We start from the raw sequence: 20,740 nt of genomic DNA, 5'->3' as shown, positions 1-20,740 counted from the left end.
CGTACGTTGGTTTGCGTGCAGCCAGCAGCAACAGCCTGGTTGATCAGGCGCTGATCCACCAGGAGGCCTGGTCACAGACCGGGCCGCGGGGGCGTTGACCCCCGAAACTCTCTCCAGGTAAACTCCAGGTAAACTTATCACTACTGTTATCACCACTACTGTTGTCACCACTGTTATCACCACTACTGTTATCACTACTGTTATCACCACTGTTATCACCACTACTGTTATCACCACTACTGTTATCACTACTGTTATCACCACTACTGTTATCACTACTGTTATCACTACTGTTATCACCACTACTGTCACTATTATCACCACTACTGTCGCTAATATTATCACCACTACTGTTGGTACCACTACTGTTATCACCACTACTGTCACAGCTATTATCACCACTATTGTCACTATTATCACCACTACTGTCACTACTATTATCACCACTACTGTTGATACCTCTACTGTCACTACTATTATCACCACTACTGTCACTATTATTATCACCACTACTGTTGATACCTCTACTGTCACTACTATTATCACCACTACTGTCACTACTATTATCACCACTACTGTCACTATTATCGCCACTACTGTCACTATTATCACCACTACTGTCGCTAATATTATCACCACTACTGTTGGTACCACTACTGTCACTACTATTATCACCACTACTGTCACTACTATTATCACCACTACTGTCACTATTATCGCCACTACTGTCACTATTATCACCACTACTGTCACTATTATCACCACTACTGTCACTATTATCACCACTACTGTCACTATTATCGCCACTACTGTCACTATTATCACCACTACTGTCACTATTATCACCACTACTGTCACTATTATCGCCACTACTGTCACTATTATCACCACTACTGTCACTACTATTATCACCACTACTGTCACTATTATCACCACTACTGTCACTATTATCGCCACTACTGTCACTATTATCACCACTACTGTCACTATTATCACCACTACTGTCACTATTATCACCACTACTGTCACTATTATCACCACTACTGTCACTATTATCGCCACTACTGTCACTATTATCACCACTACTGTCACTACTATTATCACCACTACTGTCACTACTATTATCACCACTACTGTCACTATTATCACCACTACTGTCACTATTATCGCCACTACTGTCACTATTATCACCACTACTGTCACTATTATCACCACTACTGTCACTACTATTATCACCACTACTGTTACTACTAATATCACCACTACTGTTCATACCACTGCTGTCACTACTATTATCACCACTACTGTCACTACTATTATCACCACTACTCTTGACACCACTGCTGTCACTACTATTATCACCACTACTGTCACTGCTATTATCACCACTACTGTTGATGCCACTACTGTCACTACTATTATCACCACTTCTCCACTACTATTATCACCACTACTGTCACTACTATTATCACCACTACTGTCACTATTATCACCACTACTGTCATTATCACCACTACTGTCACTATTATCACCACTACTGTCACTACTATTATCACCACTACTGTCACTACTATTATCACCACTACTGTTACTATTATCACCACTACTGTCACTATTATCACCACTACTGTCACTATTATCACCACTACTGTCACTACTATTATCACCACTACTGTCACTACTATTATCACCACTACTGTCACTATTATCACCACTGTTACTATTATCACCACTACTGTCACTACTATTATCACCACTACTGTCACTACTATTATCACCACTACTGTCACTACTATTATCACCACTACTGTCACAACTATTATCACCACTACTGTCACTACTATTATCACCACTACTGTCACTACTATTATCACCACTACTGTCACTACTATTATCACCACTACTGTCACTACTATTATCACCACTACTGTCACTACTATTATCACCGCTACTGTCACTATTATCACCACTACTGTCACTACTATTATCACCACTACTGTCACTACTATTATCACCGCTACTGTCACTATTATCACCACTACTGTTATCACCACTACTGTCACTATTATCACCACTACTGTCACTACTATTATCACCACTACTGTCACTACTATTATCACCACTACTGTCACTACTATTATCACCGCTACTGTCACTATTATCACCACTACTGTCACTACTATTATCACCACTACTGTCATTACTATTATCACCGCTACTGTCACTATTATCACCACTACTGTCACTACTGTTATCACCACTACTGTCACTATTATCACCACTACTGTCACTACTATTATCACCACTACTGTCACTACTATTATCACCACTACTGTCACTATTATCACCACTACTGTCACTATTATCACCACTACTGTCACTACTATTATCACCACTACTGTCACTATTATCACCACTACTGTCACTACTATTATCGCCACTACTGTCACTACTATTATCACCACTACTGTCACTATTATCACCACTACTGTCACTATTATCACCACTACTGTCACTACTATTATCGCCACTACTGTCACTACTATTATCACCACTACTGTCACTACTATTATCACCACTACTGTCACTATTATCACCACTACTGTCACTACTATTATCACCACTACTGTCACTACTATTATCGCCACTACTGTCACTACTATTATCGCCACTACTGTCACTACTATTATCACCACTACTGTCACTACTATTATCACCACTACTGTCACTATTATCACCACTACTGTCACTACTATTATCACCACTACTGTCACTACTATTATCACCACTACTGTCACTACTATTATCACCACTACTGTCACTATTATCGCCACTACTGTCACTATTATCGCCACTACTGTCACTACTATTATCACCACTACTGTCACTACTATTATCACCACTACTGTCACTATTATCGCCACTACTGTCACTACTATTATCGCCACTACTGTCACTACTATTATCACCACTACTGTCACTATTATCACCACTACTGTCACTACTATTATCACCACTACTGTCACTACTATTATCACCACTACTGTCACTACTATTATCACCACTACTGTCACTACTATTATCACCGCTACTGTCACTACTATTATCACCACTACTGTCACTATTATCACCACTACTGTCACTATTATCACCACTACTGTCACTATTATCACCACTACTGTCACTATTATCACCACTACTGTCACTACTATTATCGCCACTACTGTCACTATTATCACCACTACTGTCACTACTATTATCACCACTACTGTCACTACTATTATCACCACTACTGTTGATACCACTACTGTTACTACTATTATCACCACTACTGTCACTACTATTATCACCACTACTGTTGATACCACTACTGTTACTACTATTATCACCACTACTGTCACTACTATTATCACCACTACTGTCACTACTATTATCACCACTACTGTCACTACTATTATCACCACTACCGTCACAACTATTATCACCACTACTGTCACTATTATCACCACTACTGTCATTATCACCACTACTGTCGCTAATATTATCACCACTACTGTTGGTACCACTACTGTAGCTACTGTTATCACCACTACTGTCACTACTGCTATCACCACTACTGTAGCTACTGTTATCACCACTACTGTCACTACTGCTATCACCACTACTGTCACTATCACCACTACTGTCACAACTATTATCACCACTACTGTTACTACTATTATCACCACTACTGTCACTACTATTATCACCACTACTGTCACTACTATTATCCCCACTACTGTCACTACTATTATCACCACTACTGTCACTACTATTATCACCACTACTGTCACTACTATTATCACCACTACTGTCACAACTATTATCACCACTGTCACTACTATTATCACCACTACTGTCACTATTATCACCACTACTGTCACTATCACCACTACTGTCACAACTATTATCACCACTACTGTTACTATTATCACCACTACTGTCACTACTATTATCACCACTACTGTCACTACTATTATCCCCACTACTGTCACTATTATCACCACTACTGTCACTACTATTATCACCACTACTGTCACTACTATTATCACCACTACTGTCACAACTATTATCACCACTACTGTCACTACTATTATCACCACTACTGTCACTATTATCACCACTACTGTCACTATCACCACTACTGTCACTACTATTATCACCACTACTGTCACTACTATTATCACCACTACTGTTGATACCACTACTGTTACTACTATTATCACCACTACTGTCACTACTATTATCACCACTACTGTCACTACTATTATCACCACTACTGTTGATACCACTACTGTTACTACTATTATCACCACTACTGTCACTACTATTATCACCACTACTGTCACTACTATTATCACCACTACTGTCACTACTATTATCACCACTATTGTCACAACTATTATCACCACTACTGTCACTACTATTATCACCACTACTGTCACTACTATTATCACCACTACTGTCACTACTATTATCACCACTACTGTCACTACTATTATCCCCACTACTGTCACTACTATTATCACCACTACTGTCACTACTATTATCACCACTACTGTCACTACTATTATCACCACTACTGTCACAACTATTATCACCACTACTGTCACTACTATTATCACCACTACTGTCACTACTATTATCACCACTACTGTCACAACTATTATCACCACTACTGTCACTACTATTATCACCACTACTGTCACTATTATCACCACTACTGTCACTACTATTATCACCACTACTGTCACAACTATTATCACCACTACTGTCACAACTATTATCACCACTACTGTTACTACTATTATCACTACTGTTATCACTATTATCATCACTACTGTTGTCACCACTATTATCACCACTACTGTCACTATTATCACCACTACTGTCACTATTATCACCACTACTGTTGTCACCACTACTGTCAACTATTATCACCACTACTGTCACTACTATTATCACCACTACTGTCACAACTATTATCACCACTACTGTTACTACTATTATCACCACTACTGTCACTACTATTATCACCACTACTGTCACTACTATTATCACCACTACTGTCACAACTATTATCACCACTACTGTCACTACTATTATCACCACTACTGTCACTATTATCACCACTACTGTCACTACTATTATCACCACTACTGTCACTACTATTATCACCACTACTGTCACTACTATTATCACCACTACTGTCACTATTATCACCACTACTGTCACTATTATCACCACTACTGTCACTATCACCACTACTGTCACAACTATTATCACCACTACTGTCACTACTATTATCACCACTACTGTCACAACTATTATCACCACTACTGTCACTACTATTATCACCACTACTGTCACTATTATCACCACTACTGTCACTATCACCACTACTGTCACAACTATTATCACCACTACTGTCACTACTATTATCACCACTACTGTCACAACTATTATCACCACTACTGTTACTACTATTATCACCACTACTGTCACTACTATTATCACCACTACTGTCACTACTATTATCACCACTACTGTCACTACTATTATCACCACTACTGTCACAACTATTATCACCACTACTGTCACTATTATCACCACTACTGTCACTACTATTATCACCACTACTGTCACAACTATTATCACCACTACTGTCACAACTATTATCACCACTACTGTTACTACTATTATCACCACTACTGTTACTACTATTATCACCACTACTGTCACCACTATTATCACCACTACTGTCATTACTATTATCACCACTATTGTCACAACTATTATCACCACTACTGTCACTATTATCACCACTACTGTCACTATTATCACCACTACTGTCACTATCACCACTACTGTCACAACTATTATCACCACTACTGTCACTACTATTATCACCACTACTGTCACTATCACCACTACTGTCACTACTATTATCACAACTACTGTCACTATTATCACCACTACTGTCACTATTATCACCACTACTGTCACTATTATCACCACTACTGTCACTACTATCACCACTACTGTCACTATTATCACCACTACTGTCACAACTATTATCACCACTACTGTCACTACTATTATCACCACTACTGTCACTACTATTATCACCACTACTGTCACTACTATTATCACCACTACTGTCACTACTATTATCACCACTACTGTCACTATTATCACCACTACTGTCACTACTATTATCACCACTACTGTCACTATTATCACCACTACTGTCACAACTATTATCACCACTACTGTCACTACTATTATCACCACTACTGTCACTACTATTATCACCACTACTGTCACTACTATTATCACCACTACTGTCACTACTATTATCACCACTACTGTCACTACTATCACCACTACTGTCACTACTATTATCACCACTATTGTCACAACTATTATCACCACTACTGTCACTACTATTATCACCACTACTGTCACTACTATTATCACCACTACTGTCACTACTATTATCACCACTACTGTCACTACTATTATCACCACTACTGTCACTACTATTATCACCACTACTGTCACTACTATTATCACCACTACTGTCACTACTATTATCACCACTACTGTCACTACTATTATCACCGCTACTGTCACTACTATTATCACCACTACTGTCACTATTATCACCACTACTGTCACTACTATTATCACCACTACTGTCACTACTATTATCACCACTACTGTCACTACTATTATCACCACTACTGTCACTATTATCACCACTACTGTCACTACTATTATCACCACTACTGTCACAACTATTATCACCACTACTGTCACTATTATCACCACTACTGTCACTACTATTATCACCACTACTGTCACTACTATTATCACCACTACTGTCACTATTATCACCACTACTGTCACTACTATTATCACCACTACTGTCACTACTATTATCACCACTACTGTCACTACTATTATCACCACTACTGTCACTAATATTATCACCACTACTGTCACTACTATTATCACCACTACTGTCACTACTATTATCACCACTACTGTCACTACTATTATCACCGCTACTGTCACTACTATTATCACCACTACTGTCACTATTATCACCACTACTGTCACTATTATCACCACTACTGTCACTACTATTATCACCACTACTGTCACTATTATCACCACTACTGTCACTATTATCACCACTACTGTCACAACTATTATCACCACTACTGTCACTACTATTATCACCACTACTGTCACTACTATTATCACCACTACTGTCACTACTATTATCACCACTACTGTCACAACTATTATCACCACTACTGTCACTACTATTATCACCACTACTGTCACTACTATTATCACCACTACTGTCACAACTATTATCACCACTACTGTCACTATTATCACCACTACTGTCACTACTATTATCACCACTACTGTCACTACTATTATCACCACTACTGTCACAACTATTATCACCACTACTGTCACTATTATCACAACTACTGTCACTATTAATCACCACTACTGTCACTACTATTATCACCACTTCTCTCACTACTATTATCACCACTACTGTCACTACTATTATCACCACTACTGTCACTACTATTATCACCACTACTGTTGATACCACTACTGTTACTACTATTATCACCACTACTGTTGATACCACTACTGTCACTACTATTATCACCACTACTGTCACTACTATTATCACCACTACTGTCACTATTATTATCACCACTACTGTCACTACTATTATCACCACTACTGTCACTACTATTATCACCACTACTGTCACTACAATTATCACCACTACTGTCACTACAATTATCACCACTACTGTCACTACTATTATCACCACTACTGTCACTATTATCACCACTATTGTCACTACTATTATCACCACTACTGTCACTACTGTTATCACCACTATTGTCACTACTGTTATCACCACTATTGTCACTATTATCACCACTATTGTCACTACTGTTATCACCACTATTGTCACTATTATCACCACTATTGTCACTACTGTTATCACCACTACTGTCACTACTGTTATCACCACTATTGTCACTACTGTTATCACCACTATTGTCACTACTGTTATCACCACTACTGTCACTACTGTTATCACCACTACTGTTATCACCACTACTGTTGGTACCACTACTGTAGCTACTGTTATCACCACTGCTATAATACACCACTAATATAATACACCACTGCTATAATACACCCCTAATATAATACACCACTGCTATAACACACCACTGCTATAATACACCACTAATATAATACACCACTGCTATAACACACCACTGCTATAATACACCACTAATATAATACACCACTGCTATAACACACCACTGCTATAATACACCACTAATATAATACACCACTGCTATAATACACCACTAATATAATACACCACTGCTATAACACACCACTGCTATAATACACCACTAATATAATACACCACTGCTATAACACACCACTGCTATAATACACCACTAATATAATACACCACTGCTATAACACACCACTGCTATAATACACCACTAATATAATACACCACTGCTATAATACACCACTAATATAATACACCACTGCTATAACACACCACTGCTATAATACACCACTAATATAATACACCACTGCTATAACACACCACTGCTATAATACACCACTAATATAATACACCACTGCTATAACACACCACTGCTATAACACACCACTGCTATAACACACCACTGCTATAACACACCACTGCTATAATACACCACTAATATAATACACCACATCTTAAGTCTCGATAAAATTAAATTGAAAACTTGTGCTAAGACTCAAGACTTTAGACAAAGATATATAACAATAATGTGCTCCTAGTACCTCTGGTCAGAATCTCTGGACGTTAAGTCCAAAATGTCCGACTTAGAGTTGGCTGAGTTGGCCTTCCAGACAGGAGACTGGACCTTCCACTTCGACTGTGACCCAGAGTTCGACTGTACTGGAAGTCAGTCACAGGATAACATGATAAAGGAGGAAGAGGAGGTGGCCGAGAAGGAAGAGAAGAACGGCAGACCTGGAAGGGACGTCCAGGAACCAGAAGATGTCCTCAGGCTGACCCAGAAGCGCAGTCTGGTGGATACTTTGGACTTGGAAAAGGACTGGAAAAAGCGGCGTCTCTGTGACAAACAAGAAGTTGTTTTCCAGTTTTCTTCCTTCCAGAAGCTGGACGAAACCTACGTAGACTGGAAACAAAAGCGTCGACGCAAGAAAAAACAACGAGGAGCTGAACCACGTCATGAACCACGTCATGAACCACGTCATGAACCACGAGAAGCTGCCAGAATTAACACAGAGGAAACACCAGCGCTGAGAGGAAGTGTGGAGAGTTGCAGTTCCAGGGAGCTGCAGGACGTTGTTTATGAGTGGCGCCCTGAACCACCCCAGGAACCATACCATGAACCACGTCCTGAACCACCCCAGGAACCATACCATGAACCACGTCCTGAACCACCCCAGGAACCATACCATGAACCACGTCCTCAACCAGTCCAGGAACCATACCATGAACCACGTCCTGAACCACCCCAGGAACCATACCATGAACCACGTCCTGAACCACCCCAGGAACCATACCATGAACCACGTCCTCAACCACCCCAGGAACCATACCATGAACCACGTCCTCAACCACGGACTGAATCACGGACTGTTAGCCCCTGTCATAGAGACTATGACTCCCGTTACAACAGACAGGACCGTCAAACAGATTATAACTCCCGTTACAACAGACAGGACCGTCAAACAGATTATGACTCTCGTTACAACAGACAGGACCGTCAAACAGATTATAACTCCCGTTACAACAGACAGGAACGTCAAACAGATTATAACTCCCGTTACAACAGACAGGAACGTCAAACAGATTATAACTCCCGTTACAACAGACAGGAACGTCAAACAGATTATGACTCCCGTTACAACAGACAGGACCGTCAAACAGATTATGACTCCCGTTACAACAGACAGGACCGTCAAACAGATTATGACTCCCATTACAACAGACAGGACCGTCAAACAGATTATGACTCCCGTTACAACAGACAGGACCGTCACACAGATTATGACTCCCGTTACAACAGTCACAAAAAGCGTGACAGAAAACGTCATAGGGAAGTCAGCCCTTATTGAGGTGTTCAAGGCTGCCCTTATTGAGGTGTTCAAGGCTGTCCTTACTGAGGTGTTCAAGGCTGTCCTTATTGAGGTGTTCAAGGCTGCCCTTATTGAGGTGTTCAAGGCTGTCCTTATTGAGGTGTTCAAGGCTGTCCTTATTGAGGTGTTCAAGGCTGTCCTTATTGAGGTGTTCAAGGCTGCCCTTATTGAGGTGTTCAAGGCTGCCCTTATTGAGGTGTTCAAGGCTGCCCTTATTGAGGTGTTCAAGGCTGCCCTTATTGAGGTGTTCAAGGCTGCCCTTATTGAGGTGTTCAAGGCTGCCCTTATTGAGGTGTTCAAGGCTGCCCTTATTGAGGTGTTCAAGGCTGTCCTTATTGAGGTGTTCAAGGCTGCCCTTATTGAGGTGTTCCGTTGAACACCAACGACCGTAAATGAGTCGTGACTCTTCTCAAACCTGTTAGATAGATAGATAGATAGATAGATAGATAGAGAGAGAGAGAGAGAGAGAGAGAGCACCTTCCATCTCTCACTTTAGCCTCTCTATACGAGTTATTTTTATTTGTATATTATTATTATTATTATTATTATTATTATTATTATTAAAAGCAAATTATGAGAATTAAAGATAATTTTTATTTTATGGAGGAATTTCTAATATTATTTTTCAGATTATCTTTAAGTTACCATAGCCATCCTGTGGGTCCAGGAACTGTACCTCAACATTACACATCTTCAAACACATCTGGGAGAACATCTTCCACCCTCACCCACCTCGCCCTAACGTTATTCAACACATTCAGAACATAGAACACTGGAACACTGCACACACACACACACAAGAAACAACACCAGACAGCCACATACATCTAGACTCTCTTACCTCCTCCCAAGAACTCGACAATCCTTTCACCAACACAGACATTAAAACTCTCCTCAGACACCTTCCTGCCAAGGCTCCTGGCGCCTCTGGCCTAAACCATATTATCCTGAAACACCTTCCTGACTCTATCATTACTGCCTACACAAACCTCCTCAATGCCTCCCTTACCTCTGGATACTTCCCTTCCCTCTTCAAAGCTGCTACTGATATCCTCCTTCCTAAACCCAATAAAGACCACTCTGACCCTAGAAACTATCGCCCTATCAGCCTCCTCGAAACTTTAGGAAAACTCTTTGAAAAACTCATTAACCATCGCCTCCGCAGATACCTGGAACACAATTCTCTACTTTCTGATGGCCAGTTTGGCTTCAGAACACACAGATCCACACAGGATGCCATTAACATCATTCTCAACTACATCCACATAAACACAAAACAAAGAAACAGGACAGCCTTGGTTGCAAAAGACGTTTGAAAAAGGTTTTGACACTGTCTGGCACCAAGGGGTCAAGTACAAACTCTGCACTAACTTTAACCTGCCTCTCACTACTCGTAAACTCCTCTGCAACTTCCTAGACGGCCGTACCATGAGAATCAAATTCCAAGGCTGTTACTCTGACTACTTCACACTAAATGCTGGAGTACCCCAGGGATCTGTCCTCTCCCCTACCCTCTACATTTCATACACTAACGACATTCCAACACCTGTATACCACAACTCCATCACACTAGCCTATGCAGACGACATTACACAACTTATCACTCATGCCAATATAGATGCACTCACACACAAAACACAAAATGAGGTCGACAGGATAGCCATCTGGGAACAAAATGGAGGATCAAAACCAATGCAGCTAAATCCAGCATTACAAATTTTAACTACAGGAAACGTGATCCTCCATTACCTGTCGAGCTCAGAACAGCTGACACCCGCACTTACATCCCCATCACACAATCTGTCACTGTCCTTGGCGTTAATCTTGACTACCTTCTTCGTTTACACGGACACATTCACTCAAGACATGCAATAGTTAGTAAGGCCCTTGCGGGCCTCTACAAGCTGAAACACGCCTCTCAACGTACCAATGGAAATAAGTCACTCTGTCTGACTTTTTTGGGTTATCCCAGGTTCTCTACACATATGCTGCTATGTATGATAATTCTATGTAACTGTATTTGTGTATACCTGAATAAACTTACTTACTTACTTACTTAACTACACCTCTACAAATCCCTAATACTTCCTCTGATAACTTACTCTCCTCTAGCCCTCTCTCTTGCAGCTAAAACTTACTTAAACTGCAGCGTGTCCAGAACAAGGCGCTGCGCTGGGTGCTTGATGTCAGATGGGAGGACTTCGCCACAAGCGAGTCTCTCCATGCCCAGTTAGACATCCCTGCGCTGAATCTGTACTGGAAGACGCACAGACAGACAGACAGACAAACTTGAGACACGACATGACTACTGGACCTCTCTCCTTGACGACGACATTCGCAGACCCACAAACCAGCACAACCTTTTCTACTCCTTGTATGATCCTGCTCCCAACCCTATGTACAAATAACCTTTGGATTCTCTGAAAGGTACCTCTGACCCAAGTTCGCATTAGCTGCTGGGTTAAGCCCTGGCTCAATTTACACTCGTCTCGAGCGCTAATCTTTGCCTGTCCCGTCCTCCCCGCTCACCCCACCGGAGTCCCTGCTATGTCTGTTCTCAATATCTGTCCCACGATCGCCTCAGCTGCTGGGTTAAGCCCTGGCTCAATTTCTACAACTAAGAACACTCATCTCCAGCGCTATTCTTCGTCTGCCTCGTCTTCTTCGCTCATCCCATTGGGTTCTTACCTGCACTTATTCGTTCGTTGGTTTGCCTTTGTTCCAGAACCTCCAAGACCACGGTACTCTTGACACCAACTCCAAGGTTGAGGGACTGATTACCTCATCTTTTGTATATAGTTCTACTGTCTTCAAATTATGTCCTGGAATCTGTACTGATAAACCCACTGGAGGGCGAAACGTCTACAATAAAGATATCCAGATGTTGCACATGTGTCTAAGTTTTCAACAAAACACTACACTAGGTTGTATCTGAGACGAACCTGTAAGCTTGGCTTATTCGGCAAGAAGTGCGTTGCTATTTTTAAGTTAAAATCGCAAGTTTTACCTATTCTGCACCACACACAAAACAGAAAGATAACTCTAATGACCATTGTTTTATAGACGCAATTTGTGACAAATATACAACAGCAAAAGAAAGGAATTTAAATACAAGAGGCCTTTCGCCTGTTGCAGGAACCTTCATCAGGTGCACTCATGCCTATGGTGCCACCATAATGACTCAGGGGAAAAGCCTAGGTGCTCCCTGTACAGGTAAATATGTGATAAGTGAATAACCTATAATAACTTAAAATAAATGCTAGAATTAGTAGTTATAACTAGATTCAACTCACCTAAGCAGTTAGCTGTGAGAGGTGGCAACCCCTGTGCTGAAGTGCACAGAGGTGTCACACACAGGAGAGTGTAACAGACACCTAGGCCTACACCTAGGCCATGCCACCACACCAACACTCCCTTCACCCCAACCATTACACACCTGTAAGAAACAAACACACATGTCAAAACACCTGTGTTTATGAGTTTTGATCAATAGACACATAGGTGCACCTAGGTTAAGATGTGCACATCAGGTTATAACGGCGTTTGGGTACGACTTACGCCATTAACAAGTCACGCTGACACAGGAAGGTAAGGGAGCCAGTACTGACCTATTGTACTCACCTAGTTGTGGTTGTAGGGGTCGAGTCACAGCTCCTGACCCCTGGCTACTGTGGCCAGTAGCTCTCCTGCAGTGCTTGTACACACTACTTTCTACATCCCTCTGTCCTATGTACTGTTCCCCTCACCTTCCTGTGTTAGTGTGACTAGTCGATGGTCTGAGTGAGACTGAAGGTGGTCAGTCCCTCAGTCTTCATAGTAGATGGTCAGTCAGTCATGATAGTAGGTGGTCAGTCCCACAGTCATGATAGTAGGTGGTCAGTCCCACAGTCATGATAGTAGGGGGTCAGTCCCACAGTCATGATAGTAGGTGGTCAGTCCCACAGTCATGATAGTAGGGGGTCAGTCCCACAGTCATGATAGTAGGGGGTCAGTCCCACAGTCATGATAGTAGGTGGTCAGTCCCACAGTCATGATAGTAGGTGGTCAGTCCCACAGTCATGATAGTAGGTGGTCAGTCCCACAGTCATAATAGTAGGTGGTCAGTCCCACAGTCATGATAGTAGGTGGTCAGTCCCACAGTCATGATAGTAGGTGGTCAGTCCCACAGTCATGATAGTAGGTGGTCAGTCCCACAGTCATGATAGTAGGTGGTCAGTCCCACAGTCATGATAGTAGGTGGTCAGTCCCACAGTCATGATAGTAGGTGGTCAGTCCCACAGTCATGATAGTAGGTGGTCAGTCCCACAGTCATGATAGTAGGTGGTCAGTCCCACAGTCATGATAGTAGGTGGTCAGTCCCACAGTCATGATAGGTGGTCAGTCCCACAGTCATGATAGTAGGGGGTCAGTCCCACAGTCATGATAGTAGGTGGTCAGTCCCACAGTCATGATAGTAGGTGGTCAGTCCCACAGTCATGATAGTAGGTGGTCAGTCCCACAGTCATGATAGTAGGTGGTCAGTCCCACAGTCATGATAGTAGGTGGTCAGTCCCACAGTCATGATAGTAGGTGGTCAGTCCCACAGTCATGATAGTAGGTGGTCAGTCCCACAGTCATGATAGTAGGTGGTCAGTCCCACAGTCATGATAGTAGGTGGTCAGTCCCACAGTCATGATAGTAGGTGGTCAGTCCCACAGTCATGATAGTAGGTGGTCAGTCCCACAGTCATGATAGTAGGTGGTCAGTCCCACAGTCATGATAGTAGGTGGTCAGTCCCACAGTCATGATAGTAGGTGGTCAGTCCCACAGTCATGATAGTAGGTGGTCAGTCCCACAGTCATGATAGTAGGTGGTCAGTCCCACAGTCATGATAGTAGGTGGTCAGTCCCACAGTCATGATAGTAGGGGGGTCAGTCCCACAGTCTTGATAGTAGGTGGTCAGTCCCACAGTCATGATAGTAGGTGGTCAGTCCCACAGTCATGATAGTAGGGGGTCAGTCCCACAGTCTTGATAGTAGGTGGTCAGTCCCACAGTCATGATAGTAGGTGGTCAGTCCCACAGTCATGATAGTAGGTGGTCAGTCCCACAGTCATGATAGTAGGTGGTCAGTCCCACAGTCATGATAGTAGGTGGTCAGTCCCACAGTCATGATAGTAGGTGGTCAGTCCCACAGTCATGATAGTAGGGACACAGTCCCACAGTCATGATAGTAGGGGGTCAGTCCCACAGTCATGATAGTAGGTGGTCAGTCCCACAGTCATGATAGTAGGGGGTCAGTCCCACAGTCATGATAGTAGGGGGTCAGTCTCACAGTCATGATAGTAGGGGGTCAGTCCCACAGTCATGATAGTAGGGACACAGTCCCACAGTCATGATAGTAGGGGGTCAGTCCCACAGTCATGATAGTAGGGACACAGTCCCACAGTCATGATAGTAGGGACACAGTCCCACAGTCATGATAGTAGGGGGTCAGTCCCACAGTCATGATAGTAGGGACACAGTCCCACAGTCATGATAGTAGGTGGTCAGTCCCACAGTCATGATAGTAGGGACACAGTCCCACAGTCATGACAGTAGGGACACAGTCCCACAGTCATGATAGTAGGGGGTCAGTCCCACAGTCATGATAGTAGGGACACAGTCCCACAGTCATGATAGTAGGGGGTCAGTCCCACAGTCATGATAGTAGGGACACAGTCCCACAGTCATGATAGTAGGGACACAGTCCCACAGTCATGATAGTAGGGACACAGTCCCACAGTCATGATAGTAGGGACACAGTCCCACAGTCATGATAGTAGGGACACAGTCCCACAGTCATGATAGTAGGGACACAGTCCCACAGTCATGATAGTAGGGACACAGTCCCACAGTCATGATAGTAGGGACACAGTCCCACAGTCATGATAGTAGGGACACAGTCCCACAGTCATGATAGTAGGGACACAGTCCCACAGTCATGATAGTAGGGACACAGTCCCACAGTCATGATAGTAGGGGGTCAGTCCCACAGTCATGACAGTAGGGACACAGTCCCACAGTCATGATAGTAGGGGGTCAGTCCCTCATTCTTGATAGGATCGTTAAGATTATATTATTTACTACTTACTGGAGGGTAGAAATCACCCTTGGACTAATAAACTGAAACCCGGATCCAGGAGCTGTGACCCAAGCCCACCAACACCATACAGAGGAATCTAGTCTGGAGAACCTCTGACTACACTCCCCCTCCCACGACCTCTGGGCCAGCACTGACCAGCTGGTCTCTGGTAACGCTGCGCAGTGACGTCAAGTCACCCTCAGTGACGTCACAATTGACACACGCGTCCCGCCAAAAAAAAATCCTAACTCCTCCAGCACATAAACAAATAAATTTAATACCAGTTCTGCGCTGTTTAATTTCCAGAAATTCTCAAAATAGCGAATTTATTACCAAGAACAGTTGCCCTCTAATACAATTTCGTTTAAAATAGTTACCATTCTAAAAATATATACGTATTTTTAAAATAGTTACCCTTCTATAAATATATATTTTTAAAATAGTTACCCTTCTATAAATATATATTTTTAAAATAGTTACCCTTCTATAAATATATATTTTTAAAATAGTTACCCTTCTATAAATATATATTTTTAAAATAGTTACCCTTCTATAAATATATATTTTTAAAATAGTTACCCTTCTAAAATATATATTTTTAAAATAGTTACCCTTCTATAAATATATATTTTTAAAATAGTTACCCTTCTAAAATATATATTTTTAAAATAGTTACCCTACTAAAATAGTTATATTTCCGCAAACAACGTTAAAACACGATAAAATAAAAACCCTTTATTAACAAAAATAGTAAAAATGGGGTGTAAATACGGTGCCATAAACCGTGTATATAATAACAACAGACTCGTGTATTATACTGCAAGTATTTTGGTGTGGTTTATTCTTGGTTTAGGTGTGATTTATTCTTGGTTTAGCGGTGGTTTATTCTTGGTTTAGGTGTGGTTTATTCTTGGTTTAGGTGTGGTTTATTCTTGGTTTAGCGGTGGTTTATTCTTGGTTTAGGTGTGATTTATTCTTGGTTTAGGTGTGGTTTATTCTTGGTTTAGGTGTGGTTTATTCTTGGTTTAGGTGTGTTTTATTCTTGGTTTACCTGGAGTTTACCTGGAGAGAGTTCCGGGGGTCAACGCCCCCGCGGCCCGGTCTGAGACCAGGCCTCCTGGTTGATCAGAGCCTGATCAACCAGGCTGTTGCTGCTGGCTGCACACAAACCAACGTACGAGCCACAGCCCGGCTGATCCGGAACTGACTTTAGGTGCTTGTCCAGTGCCAGCTTGAAGACTGCCAGGGGTCTGTTGGTAATCCCCTTTATGTGTGCTGGGAGGCAGTTGAACAGTCTCGGGCCCCTGACACTTATTGTATGGTCTCTTAACGTGCTAGTGACACCCCTGCTTTTCATTGGGGGGATGGTGCATCGTCTGCCAAGTCTTTTGCTTTCGTAGTGAGTGATTTTCGTGTGCAAGTTCGGTACTAGTCCCTCTAGGATTTTCCAGGTGTATATAATCATGTATCTCTCCCTCCTGCGTTCCAGGGAATACAGGTTTAGGAACCTCAAGCGCTCCCAATAATTGAGGTGTTTTATCTCCGTTAGGTGTGGTTTATTCTTGGTTTAGGTGTGGTTTATTCTTGTTTTAAGTGTGGTTTATTCTTGGTTTAGGTGTGTTTTATTCTTGGTTTAGGTGTGGTTTATTCTTGGTTTAGGTGTGGTTTATTCTTGTTTTAGGTGTGGTTTATTCTTGTTTTAGGTGTGGTTTATTCTTGGTTTAGGTGTGGTTTATTAATGGTTTAGGTGTGATTTATTCTTGGTTTAGGTGTGATTTATTCTTGGTTTAGGTGTGTTTTCTTGGTTTAGCGGTGGTTTGTGGTTTAAGGTATGATTTATAGGTGGTTTAGGTGTTTTTTGAGGTTTAACTACGGTTTATTTGTGGTTTAAGGTATTATTTATGTGATTTAGGTTTTTTAGAGGTTTAGGTATGGTTTATTCGTGGTTTAGGTGTTTTATTCGTGATACAGAAGTGGTTTATATGTGGTTTAGGGGTGGTTTATGCATGGTTGAAGTTTTATACATGGTTTATTAATGATTCATTTGTGTAGACAGTGCTGTGACAGTATAGACAGTGTTGTGACAGTATAGACAGTGTTGTGACAGTATAGACAGTGTTGTGACAGTATAATGTTGACAGTATAGACATTGTGACAGTATAGACAGTGTTGTGACAGTATAATGTTGACAGTATAGACATTGTGACAGTATAGACAGTGTTGTGACAGTATAGTGTTGACAGTATAGACATTGTGACAGTATAGACAGTGTTTTGACAGTAAAGACATTGTGACAGTGTAGACAGTGTTGTGACAGTGTAGACAGTGTTGTGACAGTATATACAGTACTGTGACAGTATGGACAGTTTTGTGACAGTATAGAGATTGTCGTGACAGCGTAGACAGTGATGTGACAGTATAAACATTGTGACAATATGTATGACAGCGCTGTGACAGTATGGACAGTGTTGACAGTGTGGACAGTGTTGTGACAGTATGGACAGTGCTGACAGTGTGGACAGTGTTGTGACAGTATGGACAGTGTTGTAACAGTGTAGACAATCCGTTCCAAAACTCTAGTCGACTCTAGTGACCCGATTTGGTCGTGACCCGATTTGGTCGTGACCCGATTTGGTCGTGACCCGATTTCGTCGTGACCCGATTTGGTCGTGACCCGATTTGGTTGTGACCCGATTATAATCAAAAAGAAGCACTAAGCCACAAGGGCTATACAGCGCTGCGCTGTGACCCGAGTGGGTCGTGACCTGAACCTAATTTCCTCACTGTATTGTATGTAAATACGATTATTCCGTTCCAGACTCCTACAAACTGTGTTATTTATGGTCCGATTTCTTTCATTTTTGGTGTACATTAAGAAGTATCTTGCCATTATACATTGCCCAAGTTTTAATGAGATAGCCCAACAAACAACTGAGAAAAAAATATTGACCAAAAATCATATATATCAAGCCCTAGCCGGGTACTGGCACTGTGAGAAGCTGTTTGTGCGCTGTTCATAACACATTGCTAATTAGAATTTAACACAGTTGTAATTATTGTGATTTATGAATAATTGACTTCCGAGATAGTCGACGAAAACGAGCGCACACCGGATTAAAAAATCGAGAAAATGAGTCACAGTCTGAGTTTTTTGGATTATCCCAGGTTCTCTACACACATGCTGCTCTTTTCTTCTTCTCTTCTTATGACCAGATTATTATTATAATCAAGGGGGAAGCGCTAAACCCGGAGGATTATACAGCGCCTGGGGGGGGGATATGTGGAAGGCATTCAGGCTTAATTCGGGGAACTGGAGCACAGATCCAATTCCCTAAATCAAGAGCCCCTCACCAACATCAAGGAACCTTCCTTGAGGGGTTATGACCAGAGCTTTGGTAAGATGGGTAAGGAAGAAGGATGGGTAAGGATGGAAATATTGGAAAAGGGTGGGAGGGGGGAGAGAGGTAGGATATAAAAGGTAAGTGGCCCAACCACTTTGGTGTAATTTAAAAAGTGTACGTGAAATGATAAGATATTCTTTAAGGGGTATAATACTATCCCATCAGAGTCACATAGATATAACAGATATATAAGTACATGACTCTGAATTGGTAGTAATTATACAAGTTGGAATTGCCTTTTTTTTTTTTGCGATTGCACAACGGATATTTATGCGACAATGAAGGCAATAATTTTCTGGCCAGTTTATAGAATTCCGTGACAATGGCTTCTTACAGGTGGTGTCCAGCCATAGTAAATAGCATAATTTTTACATTAGATTGTTATATAAGATGTCTCCCTAATTGGGGGCGATGATGTACTCAGTATACATAGAAGGGTTCTGGTGTTACCCAATCATCTTCATCAGGGAGGTTGCTCAATATCATGGGTCGAGGGTAATCATCTTTATGTATAAAACGACGGACCCTCTGTGGGAGAGTCATTCTTTGAGTCCTGTGAACACATGCTGCTATGTATGATAATCTATGTAACTGTATTTGTGTATACCTGAATAATCTGACATAGTTTTATGGTGCATTACGAATGTATATCACAGCATTGTACTACATTTGGGGTGAGGAACTCACCTGCCTCATTCCAGAAACTAATCCATCAGGTTATTATTATTATTATAATCAAAAAGAAGCGCTAAGCCACAAGGACTATACAGCGCTGCAGGGCAGGAAGGAAGCGAGGGCATCAGGTGGCAAAAGGGAGATGAATGAGTAATAGGTTACGGATTACAGCGGGGCAGTGGATGGTGAAAGGGTAAAGGGCAGCAAGAGACTGAACTAGAAAGGGCTGAGGGGAGTGCGAAAAGTATCATCAGAGTTTGTGGAGTAAATCAGTCGTTGTCAAGAAGTCAA

At 41.7% G+C, this 20,740-nt stretch overlaps 1 protein-coding gene across 1 annotated transcript in view; it reads right to left on the bottom strand.

Annotated features, from left to right (window-relative positions):
• Nucleotides 1-16,512, bottom strand: part of LOC128702547 (uncharacterized) — a 120,240-nt gene extending 103,728 nt beyond the window's left edge. Inside the window, exons 1-2 of the mRNA XM_070105413.1 lie at nucleotides 16,383-16,512; nucleotides 13,566-13,708 (exon numbers count right to left, since the gene is read on the bottom strand). Coding sequence (XP_069961514.1) covers nucleotides 13,566-13,701 — 136 coding nt within the window. The 5' untranslated portion in view covers nucleotides 13,702-13,708; nucleotides 16,383-16,512. The remainder of the gene's footprint in view (nucleotides 1-13,565; nucleotides 13,709-16,382) is intronic.
• Nucleotides 16,513-20,740: the final 4,228 nt, after the last annotated feature.

This window comes from Cherax quadricarinatus, chromosome 98 (assembly GCF_038502225.1).
Source record: "Cherax quadricarinatus isolate ZL_2023a chromosome 98, ASM3850222v1, whole genome shotgun sequence".
NCBI classification, from domain to species: domain Eukaryota; kingdom Metazoa; phylum Arthropoda; class Malacostraca; order Decapoda; family Parastacidae; genus Cherax; species Cherax quadricarinatus.
Note: the sequence above shows the minus strand (reverse complement) of the source record. Positions and strands in the feature narration are given on the sequence as shown.